The 19,173-nt window shown below is 42.2% G+C and overlaps 1 protein-coding gene across 1 annotated transcript; it reads right to left on the minus strand.

Moving 5' to 3' along the window:
- Positions 1-3,139: 3,139 nt before the first annotated feature.
- cenpw (centromere protein W) lies at positions 3,140-15,795 on the minus strand. Its single transcript, XM_076279444.1, has 3 exons — positions 15,609-15,795; positions 5,524-5,637; positions 3,140-3,451 (listed from the first exon to the last, which is right to left on the minus strand). The coding sequence occupies exons 1-3, from the start codon at positions 15,693-15,695 to the stop codon at positions 3,425-3,427; spliced, it is 228 nt and encodes a 75-aa protein (XP_076135559.1). The 5' UTR covers positions 15,696-15,795; the 3' UTR covers positions 3,140-3,424.
- Between the last annotated feature and the right edge of the window lie 3,378 nt (positions 15,796-19,173).

Below are 19,173 nucleotides of genomic sequence, written 5' to 3' on the forward strand. Positions count from 1 at the left end.
TTTCTTTTTCTTTCTAGCTTTGCTCTTTCTTGACAAATATGTTTGGCGATCTCTGCGCTTTGCCTGCTCCTTCTCAGGGAGCTTGTCAACTTCCATCCTCCTCTCTGGGTATCGGGTCTTGTCGTTCCAAAAACATATTTCACCAGGCAACACATTCCCTTCCATACAACCCCCCCCCCCCCTCTAATGGATGAAAAGCATGGAGACAATGTCCATCATCCATGAAGTTCTGACCAGCATTCATACTCTATTAACAGGGTGATCATAGGCTTCCACATTTCTGAGAGTATTGTAGCAACACTGAAATGTAAGCTATATGGGCCTGCAACTTCTTTAGTTGTATACGATTGCCTGAATGCTATGGACATATTCTTGAGTTTGGACATTATGCTCCTGCTGCCACCCTTTAAAGGTCTAATAAAAATCAAACTTACTTTAAACTTTTACACCATTACCAGATATTTACACCAGGGTGTTTGGACTACAACCCTACCTTAGTAAGCCATTCAGCATGGTCCTTCATACTATTTATTTATTAGACCATTTTAATCTGGCAAAATACATATTTGATCACATCATACATACCATGTGTGAAGATGTATTCAATCAGAAAAATCAAATATCATACAGGCATGTCTCAAAAAAATTGAATATAGTGGAAAAGTTCATTGCCCTGACCAGACTGAGAGATTAAAGGCTCAGGAAAACATTGGCAGTGTTTTGACTTGCAAAAGTATTCATCCCCCTTGGATATTCCCCCTTTTATTGCTTTAATAAATGCCATCTTTGTCCATTTAATTTGGCCTGTTTTACACTAATTTACAAAAATCCCTTTTTTAATGTCAAAGTGAAAGCAAATTTCTACAAAGTAATGTTAAGTAATAAAAAAATATATAATGCAAAACAAGTGATTGCATAAATATTCATCGCCTTCAAATCAGCATTTAGTAGATGCACCTTTGGCCGCAATTAAAGCATGGAGCCTGCGTGGATAGGTCTAAGTTAGGTTTGCACATCTGGATACTGCAATTTTGCTCCATTTTTCTTTGGCAAACTGCTCAATCTTTGTCAGGTTGGAAGAGGATCAGGTGTGAACAGCCCTTTTCAAGTTGAGGTCTGGGCTTTGACTCGGCCACTCGAGAACATTCACCTTGCCATCTTTAAACCATTTCTGTGTAGTTTTCGCTGTATGCTTCGGCTCATTGTCTTGCTGGAAAGTGAATCTTCTCCCAAGTCGTAGTTCTCTTGCAGACTGAATCAGATTTCTATATAATTTGTTGAATTTATTTAACTTTAACTTTTACCTTTACAAGCCTTTCAGGGCCCCACAGCATGATGCTACAACCACCATTCTTCAAATTATGGATGGTGCGTTTTTGGTGATGTGCTGTGCTTGATATCCGCCAAACATAGCATCTAGTCTGATGGCCAAAAAGCTCAACTTGGCCTCATCAGACCAAAGAACCTTCTTCCATTTGACTTTGGAGTCCTACCACGTCTTTGGGCGAACTTTAGTCGAGATTTAATAAGAGCTTTGCCACTCGCCCATAGAACTTTGACTGGTGAAGAACTCAGGCAGAAGTTATTGTATGCAGTTTCTCCCATCTCAGCTGCTGAAGCTTTTACCTTCTTCAGAGTTGTCATAGGTGCATTGGTGGCCTCCCCCATCATTATTTTTATAGAACGGTAAACTGAACTCAGTTTATGGTGACGGCCTGCACTAGGCAGATTTGCCCATTTGCCATATTCCTTACATTCCTTAATGATGGATTTTTTTTGTATCCATCCGCTCACTAGTTTTCACCTTGTTTGGAGTGTTCTTTTGTCTTCATGGTGGAATTATAGCCAGGAATACTGATTGTCCAGAGACTGGACTTCCAGATATGTGTATATTAAATGCGCTATATCAATAAAGTTTCGTTACCTTACCATAGACTGTCAGGGCTTCTACACAGTTGCGTTCCGTCAACGCATGCGGGTGAGTGTTCCCGATGGTAGCTATGCAAATGACTTAAGGTATAACCGTAACTTGATTGGCTGGTGCCGTCTGTTGTTCGCTTGTTCGTAATTTGATTGGCTGGTGCTGTCCGTCGGTGCAGCAACAGCTGAACTTCTCAACGCGAGCGACAGGAGCAATGCGACGCAACGGCCCCACAATTCAGTTCGGCAACGGATGACGTAAGCCCATGTAAAGTGAACGGGATGCGTCTCCAGCATTGCAACGCACACAACTGTGTGTATGGGCCATCAGTCTGGCTCTGGATAGGACATCATTTACAGACATCTTGGACATCTTTTACAGAGCCACACAGCACTCTAATAACTGAGCCATGGGCCAGAGGGGGGCTGCTGTGGGGCAAGTACTGATGAAGACTTCAAGCTTGAAGATAAGGAAGGTGGTGCCAGAGGTCTGGAGAATGTTCTCATTTTTTCCCCTTCCCTCTTTCTTTGGGGAGCTTGTTATCAAAGATTGACTTTTAGCGACCCTGAACCTTTTCTTGTAAGCGAAATGCAGAGGAAACTCGCAGATCAATCCCTGACAGCCCAATTAATTCTGACAGTCGGATTAGGGTGGGGTTACTCCTCGGTCATGTGATTGCCATTAGGTGATATGGTTTCGACACCCACACACTTCCACACGCACTCTCATACATTCTCAGTGTTGTGGAGGTCAAGCTCCCTTTGATCCTTATTAAGCACCAAACCAAAGAACCAGAGGGTTTGAGTTGGTCCAGCAATTGGTCAGATTATCACTCCAGGATCCTCTCGCCTGGGACCAAGGGAACAAAAGTCAGCCAATGGGCCGTAATTAGGTTTGTGGTAGTATTTTCTCACTTCTGATAAGCAGTTCTTCGAGTTTCTGGGGCTGACAGATATATTAGGTCCTAAAATAGCAATGTTAGCAACCGATTATTAAGGCACAGCTGAGAGATAGCCATCTCCTTACAACAGGGAAAAAAATGAAATATCATCTGAATGAACTTTCCTACAACGAAACCTGCTTTCGTGTGCGGCCAGCCATAATGGCCCCACTGTTGTCTATGGCCCACAGCCAAGTATTTTGTTTTTCACTAGGAGAGGGGGAGAGAAAAACGTAGCCGGTTACTCCACCATGTTAAACCGTGAAGCATTAGTCGTGTAAAGTGCCAAAAAAATGTTTATTTACAAGAATTAGATAATCACTGAATACAGAAAAAAAGACTTCAATGTAGTGGAGCAATGATGGTTATGAGGCAATGCATTGGCTTAATCAAGATTACTGTTGAATAAAAGACAAACACAAAAGCCGTTTCCTAAAAAGCAAGATTTAAACAACTCTAAAATCTGCCTGTGTGTTGTACAATCTAAGCAAAACATTACGACTTGGGATCTTCAGGCCATGATTGACCAACAGAAGATGACGAGGAGGATCGTCCCTGTGTAGTCAACCCCGGACACTTTTGAGAAGTTTCTGAAAACGGAGTTCAGAAAGAAAAACAAGGTTAAAGTATGCACAACAATGTACAATAAAAAGTACCTGAGAGAGAAAAAAAAATGCTTCTGGTCCACAATGCACATAATATACTGTACATCGAGCTCCTGTTAATGCTAAATGGTTAAGTCTGACGGTCCGATGTCCAAAGCTGATGAAGTAGTAACCCTGTCAGATCTCAAACATCTATACAAGCTGGATGCTAACCTCTTTTCAGCCCCTCTCATTCTGTTCCCAGCCCATTTCCTTCACATTCAACTTCAATGTTTGTTAGAAAGTTTATTTTTTCTGATTCCGATGAAATATTACACACTTGTTTTTCTGGAGTTCCTACATTGGAAGGGGCCTGTTTGAACTGCACAAAGTGTGTAATTTCAAGCGTCTTGGTTGTGACAGGCCGTCACGGACCCTTGCTTTAATGAAACAACCGGACCATTCTTCACTCTCCCGGGCAGCACCGCATCTGTGCAAAGAAGCCCCACAGCCCTGCAGTGAATTACCTTTTAATCAAATAAGCTTCCCTTCGTCATAAAATAAACGCAGCGTGTTGACTTTAAACGGGCCGGATCTCTGCTCAGCGTTACAGTGACTGGCCTGGCCGTGGGCACGCTGATCTGTGCTCCTCCGAGAGCCTGGCTCAGGGCAGGGGGGTAGTGGTGGTGGTGGTGGAGGGGGGGGGGGCGTTTTTAGCACTCCGGCTACCAGCAATGCAGCCGGGAGCTGCTTCCCAGCGCCTGCCAGGGCAGCCAGAGAGTGGAGAGAGAGAGAGAGAGAGAGAGTGGAGAGAGAGAGAGAGAGAGAGAGAGAGAGAGAGAGAGAGAGAGAGAGAGAGAGAGAGAGAGAGAGAGAGAGAGAGAGAGAGAGAGAGAGAGAGAGAGAGAGAGAGAGAGAGAGAGAGAGAGAGAGACCCGGCGAAAAGGGTCGCTTTTCTCTCCTACATTGGGCAGAAGGAGGAAGTGGAGAAAGGAAAACAAGAGCGCTGGGAAATGGTGCAGCTGTTAGCAAGACAAGAGAGAAGGACAGACAGAGAACGAGAAAGAGAGAGAGACGGAGAGAGAGAGAGAGACGGAGAGAGAGAGAAAAAGAGGAAAAAAAGAGAAAGAGACCAAAAAAAGAGAGGGATAGAGAGAAAGAAAGAAACGGAGCAAGCCACACTATGGTTTTACATCATCATCATTCATCTTCACAGCACACGGTCATTACCAGTCAACCCACATGGGAGCACATTCCCACCCCTGACGGTCCAGAGTGACAGTAGAACGCTGGCTGGGAGTCTATCGCAATCAGCGCACGAGGTGAGGCGGGGGGCCACCATGTCAAGCCAAAGGGGCCAAAGCGCGAGAGTGTGTCTGCCATATGCGCGTATGAACTCATTCATGCAACTGGGTGGCAAAGCATGTTTTACACACTCCTCGTTCTCGGCAGTGCAAAGCAGGCAAACACCCAGAAGTGTACATCTGAATGTGAAAAAAAAGGAAAGCCCTGCCACTGATGTTTGACAGCTGGGCTAATGACTGTATTGATTGCAGCAACACATACTGATGAAGGAAGACCAATGAAAGAGCAGCATCGGATTACATCTGTTTGCAATAGGGCGTGATTAAATTGATATGCACTGGAAACACTATCCCACTAATCAGAGGGCACATCTAGCTTTGTCAGAGGGGCATGTTGCTTCGGCTGAAAAACTATACCCTTTCCAAGATGCAAGTCGTAAAAAAAGAGACAGGCATTGCACACGCACACACACACACACGAGTTGGAAGAGAGGGAGAGAAAAGTTCCTCAGATAATGGTTTTAAATGCGGCATGTTAACAGAAATGAAGAAACCGCAACAAAGGCGTCAGTGATGTGTGAACCGCTTAAAAGTTCCTTACAGGAAACACAAAGTACGCCAATTTTATGCATGCATGCACGCAGTCTGAGATGAGGGCCTTGCTCCAAGGCCTTTATAGACAGACTTGAAACAGTACTTGAGGCTAATAAGGCAACACATATGGAGAACAACGACAGGAAGCCTAGTGCGCGAGGCAGATAATAGCTTTGTTACCTTGGAGACGGCTTGGACGTGGTGAGCTTTGATGGTGGCTGATTTTTCCTCGAAGGCCTTGGCCCGTGCCTCCTCAGCCAGCCGGTGGAGAAAGAGCAGCATGTCCAATTGCACCTAAAGGAGACACATACGTCGAAGCATTAAAAGAACAAAGGGGAAACTGGGCATAGAATTAAGCCAGACAACCCGTGTTTTGCATGTATTTAACCCATAAATGGTTCATTGATGGGCATGCCATTCAAGTTGTATTGAAAAGGCTTAACGACAGTTAAGTGCATGATTTGGCATGCTGCTGCAGCAGATTTGAACGTGCCAACCTGGACCCTCTCTCTGCTATAGACGCAGAATAGAACCTGGCACGTTAGAGCAGGGCATGAGGTACTTCAGGTCATGGATAGGGACAACATTCTGTGCCTATTGCAGGCGCTACCACTGTTGACGTCCCTCATTGACACAGCTAGGCCAATTACCGTGGAATGCGTCTGATGTGTTCCATCAGGCCAACATCACAGAGCAGACTGATCAGCTACTATATTTCAAGCATTGGCACCATGATTGTGTGGGTTTTTCAGCACAGCGACCTTTAATACTGGCACCACAACCGCATGATGAACCCCATCGAAAATGTATGGAACTCAGGTGCTGGTCCGTCCACAAAGGGAGCAAGGGAGCAGGGGGTCTGACTGCTTGAGGAACTATAAATCCATCAATCTCTTCCCACCCCCCGTGTTGCAGCCTGTGCCTCCCACGAGGTAGACCCCCCCAATGCGCACGGCCATTCTTCACATTTAGGCCCGGATTACACCAGGAAATTGTCTCCTTTTCAGCGGTTCATCCATCTTACTCCACCTTGTCACGAGATGCTGGGCACAGCGGGGTGGGGGGTGGTTGGTCAGCCCTGCGCGGGAGATCTCTGCAGGCTCCCTACGCTTAAGCGACCAGGTCTTCGGCTTATCCACAGCTTACCTGGCCAGTGCCACTGCTCCCTCACCTTGCCACCGCCCTGTGGGTCTCCATGTCCCTCCAACTGCCCATTACTCTGGACAGGTGCTTGGTTTGTTCACCCCCCCCCCCCTCTCATCATTACTGGTCTTTCTCCTTCTGTGTGTCTCCTGGTGGCCATCTCTATCCAAATCTTTTTGACCCACATATTTTACTCTCTCTCTCCCTCTCCGAGTACTAAGCCTTGAGTCTTCACAAGTTGCTGATGACAGGCCACAGCTTAGCATATCTGACTCTTGACCACAGTGGAAAAAGAAATGGGCTGTTGTGGAGAAATGGAAGAAACGAGAATGGAACACGCCGAACACTGTATCTCTCTTTCCAATGGAAAATCAAAAGAGGTAACAAGAGAGCTAGCGCTTCGACAATCCAAACTAAACTCTTTAATCTTTTTGTCTGTTTGAATTATTTTGCCTTGATCCAGCAATATGACTCCTGAGCAGAGGTGGGAGATCTGCCCTCATACCAATGATTGCTTAAAGTAAACCTGTAAACCATGTGTTTTGAGTTTGCCACTAAACGGAGAAAGGAGTCATTAACCACCCAGACAAATTTTGATTAATAAAAACATTGGCAAGTGTATTAAATGAAGTTTCACAATCATGAAAAAATGGGCGGTACACTCTGGTCTCAAACGCTGTGGGCAGGTCCACTTACTGTGTCGTCATGCCCAATCGGGGCTAAGGTGCCATGCCTCTCAATTGTCCTACGACTAGGGTTGGGTATCGTTTGGGTTTTATCCGATACCGGTGCTAAATCGATACCTTTAAAACAGTGCCGGTGCCGAAACGGTGCCTGAATCGGTACTTTGTTTTTAAAATGTTTTAAATTAAAATGGTCTAAAGCATGAATTGCTTTTTTTATTGATGAGACAAATTTGAACATGAAATTGAACCGTTATATTCAATTTACTATCAATATCTCATTGCTCCTATGAATAATACATTTAAATGTTAAAACAGCTTGCCATGCATGCACACACAATGGTAAGCTTTCAAGTTTACCCAGTGTAGGCGGTTTGCCATAAGGTATGTTAAAACCGCTTGCCATAAAACTGCCAGGTCATGGACAACGGCATTTGCAAGCAAGCTAATCTAAGGGACTCTACTTTCCAGTTAATTCAGTGTGTTCCCAAATGCTTCAAGAAATTGTATGTCTTGACTTAACCCATAACACGCAGTAGTTTTGAACATGTTAGGCTACATGTCGGTGTTGAAGTGTTAAGATTCCCAGCGCTAGCCATGTAGGCATTTTAACAGCAACTATGGCTATGCGCTAACACCAGTCAGCTGAGTTTAATTAGCGATAACGTACGGAGATGGTTTCAGCCTCTTTGACAGCTCAGTGACATCAGGTATGTAACCTACATATTTGTTTTTGCCAGCTAACTTTTAACATGATCTTCATATTCATTGTGATGCTATATGGACCTCATGCACATGAAAGATTAATATCATGCCATTATGTTGTTTAACACACCGTGAAATAAAGTTCACCTTACAAATTTGCTGATAACATTTCAAATAAATGTCAGTTAGCGCATTAGCAAGGATATTGTGTAACGTATAGGCTAGGCTAGCCTACTGGATGTTGTTTCATAGCCTTTTGCTTGTGTGTAGTTAGGCCCACTGCTAAAATTTGACAGGAGCTCGCGATATCGCTTTAAAGTAAGCTATTTGGTCTCATGCAAGCTGTCAAACACTGTCCACTCATGTGGTGCACCCCTCTGGTTTATACATCCAGAATTTATGTTAGCTAACTGTATCTGGATGTGTTGCTATCAGAGCAAGACGTTAGAGATGGCGCATGACATGACATGCAAAAAAAAAAACGCTATTTAAGCACCGAAATGAGGCACCGAAATCCACGTTGTGATTTGATGCAGTTACTACCATTTGTGTCGGCACCGGTGCCATATTAGAACCGTGTTTCGGTGCCCAACCCTACCTACGACATATTGTTTCAACCAGACCCATAGAGAGAGAGAGAGAGAGAGAGAGAGTTGCCACACTCTTTCGGCTCCGTCAACGCATGCGGGTGGGTGTTCCCGATGGTAGCTATGCAAATGACTTAAGGTATAACCGAAATTTGATTGGCTGGTGCCGTCTGTTGTTCGCTTGTTCGTAATTTGATTGGCTGGTGCCGTCCGTCGGTGCAGCAACAGCTGAACTTCTCAACGCGAGCAAGAGGGGCAACGCAACGGACCCACAATTCAGTTCGGCAACGGATGACGTAAGCCCATGTAAAGTGAACAGGATGCGTCTCCAGCACTGCAACGCACGCAACTGTGTGCGGGAGCCGTTAGACGTTGGCACCACCTAGTCATGTGCTTCATGCACGCCTCAATAGTTCCTAAAAACCAGCTGTGTGCTGTATGGTTATCCAGTAAGAGGGCAGGATACAGGGCTTAAAGCAATACAAATGTCTGTGCCTGAATTTATCGGACATTTATGAGGAGATCATATATACTGTAGTGTCATTGCCTACTTTCAAATCTTAAGCATACCAGCTCATGCCTGAACGCCCTGGGGATGTATTTCTGGATGATGGAGGGCGGGATCTAGTAACCCATTGGCTACTGACTAGTTTCTGGAACTTTCACCGTCTCCATGACCCGGAAACTGGCATGGAAAAACGCTGCCATTTGTCTCCTATGGGAGTGTCGCCAGTCTTTTTGTCTCTACGGCTCTGGTTTCAACTATTCTCTCAACAAGCTCATTCTAATTAGCACAACTCTCTAGCCAGATAGACGAGCTATTTAGTGAATACACCTGTGTTAAGTGCACAAAGTAGGCCTATGCATCTTGTTTTAATCTATGGATTTAAACTACGGAAAGCAGATTTTTAACAATGCCTGTAGTTTTCTAACCTATAAAAGGTGTTTCCATACAAATCTCCAACAAATAAACAAACATGCACACCACCACATTGTTTGTCGAATGCTTGTCAGCTGAAAATGTCAGCGCTGGTGTACGTGGGCAAGTGACATAAAAGTCGGCAAACTTATGTCGGCAGCTATTTGCGGAAGCCTTGAGGCTTATCCACCTGCTCCCTCGAGGAGGGGTTATGATAAATGCGGAATTCTCAGCCCACCCTCTCACAGCCAAACGCGTGGGGCCCACACCCTGCAAAACATACATGCCAGCAGGTTATGTACTTGCAGGCTCGTCTGTAAAGCGTGGACACACACACTAAAGCAAGCCAGTGGGGCAGGCGTATGCGCGCGCACACACACACAGACACACAGCCAAGTGTCCACAATCCCTCTGAACCACATCCAAAAAGTTTTCCAAACACTGCTAATGATTTCAATGGAAAAAACCAGCCGCTTTTCCCCGTGCATCTACATGATAGCCATTTGGATGCAATTTAAATCTATTAATACCTCATTTTCATAATTGTAGGTCATCTCTGGGCCGTCTGAATATTTCCCCCAAACAGCTGGCCCTGCAAGTGTCTTGGGCGGAACGAGAGCCGAAAGGCACGGACCTCGCAGCGTGCCAGAGCCCCTGCCAAAACTTAATGACCCGACTGAATTGATTAAAGGAGAGGGTCTCCCTCCACCGACCGCCTCTCAAGACACGATCGGCGCATGGAAATTTCACAATGGGGGAGAGAAAAGGGAGAGAGGGAGAGAGAGAGAGAGAGAGAGAGAGAGAGAGAGAGAGAGAGAGAGAGAAGTGAAGTGTTTGTGAAGAAAGGAGCGTCACCTTTCCCCTTCCTTGTGTTTCACCGGGCTTCACGCCGGACCTGCGTCAAGGCGAGCACATTTGTTACCACTTCACCAATACCCCTCACAGCACATCCGAGCTGTACACAAACCCCAGCAAAGATAAATAAACCAGCAATTGGACAGTGAAAATCATCCAACGAGCATTCAAAACCTGGCATTACAATTGTTAAAAAAAAAACAAGAAAAGAAAGAAACTGCAAGAAGCCAAAAGCTCCTCTGGACAAACAAAGGACTTGCAATTACTTCACAATAAGTCCCCTAAATTGAGCCCTGCAAGTTTACAGTACAGGTCATGCGTCAGTCAAAGAACATGGTAATTAAGCAGAGGAGAAACTGTAGTGCTAACATTGCCAAGACGATGGAAATTCCCACGCTAAGGTACACTGTAAGAAATGAACCTGGGCTGAAACGCACAGTATGAACTGGCCCCCCTAAAACACCTTGAAAACTAGCCCTCCCTGAGGGTCTGACCTAGCCTGACGCACAGTATAAACAGAGAGGTGACTTACTAAATAGCTTACCAAAGTCTCCCAAAAAATGAAAGGTAAATAAGCAGGGTGCCTTTAGTAAACGCTCATTAACCTGGTGTGAGAAATGGCCCCTGTGAGCACCAGAACGCTGTTAGCTGCACCTGCAGTATCGGAGGGCTCTAGGGTGTTTCAGGCTTCCCACATATCTCAGAGAGAGGGAACAAGCAGGACACTTGAGTAGAAGAGGGAGGGGGAAAAAAAGAACAGGAAAGCGGACACTTTCACAGCTTCCTCGCAGGATGGAACTGATTGTTTTTGCGTTCAATCGACCATCAAATGCCGCCAGGGCCATCGAGGTTCAGCAGCAGAACAAAGCCACCACAGAGAGCGCACCCCGCCCTGCCCTTTGGGTCGCCTTAAACACCAAAAGCTGCAACCCGGCAGGTCTGCCACGGGCTCCCAGAGGGACACAGACCAAACGCGGCCTGCAAAGGGGGACAACACATCGGCGCCCTTGCTGCCGAAGTACTTAATCTGGGGCACCAAGGCTGGAAGGGACAAATTATGATGGAGCAGGCTTCTGCGCCTGCTAGCTATGGCACTGGAACCGAATAACAGGCCAGTAGAGTTGAGACCACCAAGAACAGTCTACAGTACAGTCAAGTATATTGTTTGTTTGTAGTGAGATTTTAAAACAAACAAAAACGGACCTGGACCATAGATACTTACAGGCAAGTCTGTCTAGGGAACTCAGTGCCATCTTGGAAAAGTATTCCTTGTTATGGACACACAACAAGGATAAAATTAGGATAGGATTAGGATAAAAAAAAAGTTTTAATATTAAAAGGTGTTCTTGACATACTGACAGTATATAAAATTAAACTAAAAAAACATTGGTAAAACTAGGCTAAATGGCTTTTCTACTACATAGAGAGAAGGACTCCGCCATCATAAACCTAATGCGAGTTAGCAATAGTTTCCCATTTATTCACAAAGTAGTCTGTCTGTCCCTATATTGACTGGAAGCTAAATTCTCTATTAAAGTGAGCCGTGGACTTGAATGTGAATCAAGTCAACGATAATTTCTCATTCAACAGGAAATACATTAACACCATAAGCTTTACAAGGTACCTGAATCACCTTTGATAGTAGATGATGAGAAGAAATTTTATGGACAAAGATTAGCCTACACATGTCTACATATTACCTCCTTATGTTAGATCAAGAGGCATTAACACTCCTGTGCGTAGGAGGCACCACCTATAGAATCCAATTAAAATTACACAAAGTGGAAATATATGACCGCAGCAGAACTCTGGCCAGCAGTGTAGTCCAAAATTAATTACAAAGAGAACAAAAAAGTGAAACTGTACAGGATGTATGGGCCGGGAGGTCGAAAACTATTCCCTTTTTCATTCCATAGCTCCCTCTTTCTTTCTAGCATTTGCTTAATTGTTGGATTAGACCCCTGTAAAGCTGCACACCTTGCAGCCTCCCAATAAAGTCCAGTCCAGCTGGGAAAGCCTCTTATTTGGAGCGTGTTACAACCAGACGGCCACAGTACCACCACACTGTCATTACACACACACACACACAAAAAAACCCCTTTACAATCAGCACAGTGATTAGCCGTCTGAACCATGGCCTCTTAATACACATTAAACAGACGGTACACATCCACGAACTCAACAGAAAATGGGCTGGAGACCGCAATATTTAAAAACATGTTTAGCTTTAATGATGAATGCCATCTGTTAACTCAGAATATAAAAGAACAACAAGTTCTGTTAAGTGGTTAGGCTACTTTCTACAGTGGCATGTGGGGGGCTGGGTCAGTGACCACTTCAAAACCCTGTGATTTCTTTATAATGTCTGCCGGTCTTCCTGCGACTTCTTCCAATAACAACGTAGGGCGCAAAAACGATCTATCCTTAACCGTAAATTACAAAAACCCATACCTTTTTTATTTACATGCTTTCCCCTATGGTGACTGGGAGCGCTTGTGGTGGTGATCTGTCTATTTTGGTGTGACGGTCAACTACTGTGCATTCCTGTGATGCTGTGAAGTGGTTGACATAAGGCAGCAATCAAAAGAGTGGCAACCGACACTCACACACCCCACGCCTTCCTGGGGCATCTGTGAAGGCCACTTCATACAGATACATTAAGGCAGCCTAGCTCTGGTCTTTATTACCCACAATTTTGCTAATTTTGTGAATTTGTGTACTTATAAAAGTCTCTTAGCAACTGATGCATCATGGCAGTTATAAGGCCACATCAGTACAATGGCGTGCTACATTAGTGTAAGGAGTCATGGCACTCTGAACTGCTTTGAGGACTGGGCTCTCTCTGTGACTGCCTAATGCCTATTGTAAATTCACGTCATCACAAACATAATTAAAATAGCATGACAGGGGGAAGCCATAGTACAGCCGGTCGCATCGGAGTCCTGTACCACTCATGGGCTCAGTCAGTGGAGTCCTGTACCACACACGGGCTCAGTCAGTGGAGTCCTGTACGGGCTCAGTCAGTGCCCGCAGTGGCCGTGGTTTGAGTCAAGCCTGAGGTCATCTCCCGAACCCACTCCACATCTCTCTTTCCCATTTATTCCTGCCATCTCTTCACTGTCCAGTAGGATACAAGCTAACCCCCCCCCGGGCTACAATAGAGTTGTAACTTAGGGAAGGAAATATTTACATTTAGGAGTTGGTATACTACTACATGGATATTTGCATGTCAAAATTGTTAGGAGGCACACGACACCCCCCGCATGCCACTTTAATGATGCAATTATCGTCACGCTCTGCGTGCGCGGGACACAGACGCAAGACTATACCAAACCTATTAGGCTATACATTGATAACATGATGGGGCAACATTTTATCAATGAACATAGTTCTATGAAGGGTGAGTATATAATTCTGAGAAATTACAATTGTAATAGGATATGGGTTGGAAAACAATTTGTTTAAAATTAGGCAGGCCTACAATCAGGAAAGACTGGCAATCAGGCACATCAATGGTATCCATGTTGTAGTGGGAATAATTACAAATTCACAAAGGATCTAACACTGCCCTATGCAAAATGAGCAAACAAAACTATCAGGACTAAAACTGCTACTATTTCCTTTAGTTGTAAAACCAGGTTTTTCAGGGATTACATGCTCTGGAATGCAGTGGGGACTTTTCTTTTTGCTAACAAGGAACACGTTCACAGATGTGGAGGAAATAAAAATATTTGATCCCTCACTGATTTTGTAAGTTTGCCCACTGACAAAGAAATTAAGGGTCTATACTTTTAAAGGTAGGTTTATTTTAACAGTGAGAGACAGAATATAAAAAAAAAAAATCCAGAAAATCACATTTTAAAAAGATATAAATTGATTTACATTTCATTCAGTGAAATGCCCTACCATCCATAAAGAATTCTGGCTCCCACATATTAGTCCTCTCGCTTTAAGAAAGCACTCCTAATCTCAACTAGTTACCTGTATAAAAGACACCTGTCCACAGAATCAAACAATTAGACTCCAAGTACCATCTCCATCATGGGCAAGACCAAAGAGCTCTCTAAGGACAAAGGACAAGATTGTAGACCTGCACAAGGCCGGAATGGGCTAACTTACAAGACCATTGGCAACAAGCTGGGTGAGGAGACGACAACTGTGTGATTATTCAAAAATGTAAGAACTCTTGAATTCTGACTATGACCCCAAGAACACCATCCCCACCGTTAAGCGTGGAGGTGAAAGCATAAAGCTTTGGAGGTGCTTCTCTGCTAAGGGGTCAGGTCGACTTCACTGCATCGAGGGAAAGATGGATGGGGGATGTACTGTGAAATCCTGGGTGACAACTTCCTTCTCTCAGCCAGGACACTAAAAATGGGTTGTGGATAGGTGTTCCAGCACAACAATGACCCAAAACATATAGCCAAACAAAGGAGTGGATAAAGAAGCAGCACATTAAGGCCATGGAGTGGCCTAGCCAGTCTCCGGACCTTAATCCTATAAAAAATCTGTAGAGGGAGCTGAAGCTTTGAGTTGCCAAGCGACAGCCTCATACCCTTAACGATTTGGAGAGGATCTGCAAAGAGGAGTGGTCCAAAATTCCTCCTGAGATGTGTGCAAACCTGGTAATAAGAAATAACCTCAAGAAACGTCTGACCTCTACTTGCCAACAAGAGTTTCTCCACCAAGTACTAAGTAATATTTTGATAGGGGTTCAAATTCATATTTTACTCAATGAAATGCAAAATAATTTATATATTTTATTTAATGTGATTTTTCTTTTTGATAGTCTGTCTCTCATTGTTAAAATAAACCTACCATCAAAACTATAGGCCGTTCATTTCTTTATCAGTGGGCAAACTTACAAAATCAGAGGGATCAAATATTTGTTTTCCTCACAGAGGCAACGGACAATGGTTCAACCATCCACCACAAACCCTGAAGACCACTGGCCACTTGAAGTCATTACCTCAGGTCATCACGACAGTCCCAACCAAGTAAAATCTTATATCCCATATTAAGTCAACACAAAGGCTAAAGTTCACTCACCAGACCGAGCACATACAACTCTACATTGAGACTCGTTGACGTTACCAAAACATGCTGGTCTTCATGCTAGCGAATTTGAGTAACGTAGAGTCAAACTCCAGGTTTACGCTAGGATGTATAATTTCTTTGCAAACAATCGGTCGTGTAAGTTACCGTTATACATATTTTGGCACTGGACAAAGCACTCGAAAATGTTATTCACTGAATGAACCAAGCTGTGGGTAGGTAACGTTAACGTTAAAAGTAGACCTAACCCGTGTCGAACAAACATGCATGAGCTGTTTTGTAGCGTTGTACACAATCGCCGCTAAAAATAAAACTCACCATCAAATCTGCATTAGCACCAATTCGCATGTTGGTTTTCTCTTTTAAGATATCTTTGATAACTTTTCTTGGTATTTTATTCGGCATTTTGTTTTTGCTTTTGCGCGCGTTGTAAAAATACACGAGTTGACTATAAACAAAATCCAAAAGTCTCTGTGGTTCAGTTTTTCAATATGCCGCGCATTCACTACCGGCTTTTGTTGATGACGTAACACGACGCATGTATATGACGTCATGTAATGACATTTTTAGTAGTTCGGAGAAAGTAAATCTAAAATCTTTGGAGATGCTTCTTGGGATATGCAGAAAACATAGAGGAGGCAACTGAAAATGTTTACGTATGGGGAAATGTATGGGGAAAATGTTAGAGAAAGCAACAGCCCTCAATGCATAAACCAGGAACTACTCAGTTTTATATTAGGCCTAATGCAAAATTTTTACACTTAGGCTACAGTAGCCGAAGTCTAATTAATTGAATAAATGTGAGTAAAATAGTTATGCATAACTGCATTTAATACAAATACAAATAAAATTAGGTAGGTATAATTAACATCTTAAAAGTAAATTATTTAGGCTACATTTAGGCCTACTCGTACTTGCCCAATTCATGTGGTAGTTTTTATTTTTTATTAACACAGTGCATTTCCCAGAATGCTACAGCCCCATATTCTGAATGAGATCATACTCCTAACTGAAATATTGCCTTCGACCTTCTACAATACTAAATGACAGTGCTAATGGCTTTAGGCTACAGGATGTTGTGAACACACTAGTCGTGTGGGTGCAAATCATTATGATAAATGATGATGATGGTAAGGTTAATTATATCAAGCATGCTGTATTAACAATGTGGATGTATTTTTTTGCTGTCATGAATGAATCACTAGAGGATTAGTTATTTAATAGAATGTGCAGAACAGTTAAAATGTTGCAGTTCTGATTCTCCATGAGCCTTTTTAAGATGAGTCTTAAAATTGTGATTGTCTGACATTTTCACTACTGTAGACTATGATAGCTTCAATTGAATCTGTAAGAATATTGGAAGTAAAGTCAATATCTATTATGACACATGACACATGAATCTGATGGAGCCATCAGTAAAAGAGTTACTCTGATTGATTGTGTAGCTTGCAAAGCTGTTCCTGAAGAACTGCAATGTAATCATCAGATATTCCACATAAAGAAGAATGATGATTTTCAATGCATAATTATAGTAGTTCTTGAAACTGATCAGTTTAAGTACCCCCACTCAAATATTTGTTGAATATCTGCCAGAAATATGAAGGATCGTAAAGATGCTATTTCTGTTGGATTTTTAGATCTTTAAAAAATAAAAAAAGGTCTTTATGTGCTATTTACAAATGTGATCAAAGTAATTGCTTGGTATTACTGTGATATTTACAAAGCAACTGATTTTAGTGCATGTTCACATGATGATTGGGCAGAAAGTTAATAAAGTTGTGGTAAATTAGTTAATAATGCATGTTTGTGTCTATCAGCAATCTATAAATGACCGCTACATCAACAAATGCAAGACTCAACCTTTATCAATAATAATTTGCAGCTATTGAAAGCCTCATTTTATGACACCAAAAACTAGATATTTGTGTTTTTATGCTTGGTAGGTTATTCTGTTTTAGAACAATGGAAAGTATAGCTTTTGTTGCAGGTATTTTGACCACCAATAGGCTACAATTTTGGACATCTGCAAAACATTTTCTGAATTAAAAATAAATTAATAAGTATAATATGGAGCTGAAACCATGCCAGAATTCCGTCCATGTAAATGTTGCATGTTCATGGTTTCTATTAATTTCTCATGGCTTTGGCATTTGGCAGAGTTTTGAAAGAGGGTAGCCTTAGGACATAGCCACCATTACTTATAACATATTAGCTGAATAGTTGCAGTTTGTTCAGTGATCAGTTAAAGGTATTAAAGTGCAAATGGCTGGAGAGAATAATTAGACCATGCACATGTTTTTCTGAAACATATCAGCATAATTAATAAACAGACACAGGCTCAAGATCCTTTCTGATAAGGGGTGACACAGCAGAACAGGTCTTTCATGGTTAAAAAAAACACTTTTTACATTTTAGATTTGTGATTTTGATGGAACTCTTCCAATGGCACAACACTTTTCTGTGTTCTTTAGAGAAATACATAATTATGAATGTCTGGGACTATGATTGTTCCAAAATGACGTCATTTTTATATTTTGCAACTATTTTCTGCATTAGGTTTAGTAAAATGCCTATCGCACGGTAACAATTAGAGGCCTTTTTGTTCTCATAGCTTTTCATGTGGGTTGATGTTTTATAGGTTATTAGAGAAGTAGACATGCCCTTTCATGAAGGCAATTTAAACACTGCACATGGCATCAGATATTTCAATCAGATATTTAGATTTAAATGCTATGGAAATATTTAAGCAATGGAATGATGAGTACTGTAAAATAGCAGCAGAGAATGTGTTTTATAGCATCCAGGTCATTATGTTAATTTTAAAACACTCTAATTTCATTGAGATTAATGTGTGAGGGGATATATTGAAAAAAAATGATTTATTAGTTTCTGTAAAATTGACAACATTTATAGCCTACACAACTGGAGTTTTTAAATATAATTTCAATTCTATGTTTTATTTACACCAACAATTGAAGAGTTTGGTTCCAAAATGCTATATCTCCGTTTTTGAAAACATTTAAGTCATGTTGTTTAATTGTGTATTTCAGGTAATATCGGTAAAATTGCAGTTGTGTTGTTTTGATTGGGTAAAGATGAATCAAATAACCCAGTTACAGTTCCACTGCAATTACTTGGAAAACAACATTTAAAAAAATATTTATGAAAATTCATTCAAATGGAGGATATAGCGTTTTGGAACCAAACTCTTCAATTTTACTTATACATTTTGAATACTACAATCTACACAATTTGATTCCAGAATTTTTAACCATTTTTATTATGGTAACATTCCATGGTATCATTGTTTTTTCATATAATAATTTACACATGTATAGGAAGATATGAAGTCAATTATGGAACCATGAATGTAAAATTGGAACATTGTTTTGTGGATGTTTCACAGTGTTTTTGTGTACAGCTGCCTGAAAGCCCATTCATAATTAGTATGTCATTCGTGGGCAGCAACAGATTTTTCCACTTTTTGTGTCGACATAATCCCAGCTTTCAGCTCACTAACACGATCAAAGCACCTTCATACATCATTAACTGGGAAGTGCAGCTACAATGACTTTGGGCAATAAAGTTTTATCGCCCTCATCTTCACGCTCTGTTTTCAATTCCTTCATTTCCTAACATCTCAATAACCCAAAAAATATTTATTTCAGGCATTAAAAGAAAGAATTTCTTTCAGTTTACCCTTACCCAGTTTCTCCAATCAGCTTGATTTCATTATGGAAACTGCTTTCATGTGTACTTTGAGTAAGCTGACAAAAAAATCAAATGGTGCGAACATTTCATATCACGTTTATATACATTTACTTTTGATTCTATTTGTTTATGGCTGCAAGTGTAGAGAGGGTAAGTAACCAGATCTCAACAG

Source organism: Alosa pseudoharengus, unplaced genomic scaffold (assembly GCF_046254945.1).
Source record: "Alosa pseudoharengus isolate Yale_2024_CS ecotype anadromous, Long Island Sound unplaced genomic scaffold, YU_APseudo_1.1 YU_APseudo_1.1_scf_12, whole genome shotgun sequence".
NCBI classification, from domain to species: domain Eukaryota; kingdom Metazoa; phylum Chordata; class Actinopteri; order Clupeiformes; family Clupeidae; genus Alosa; species Alosa pseudoharengus.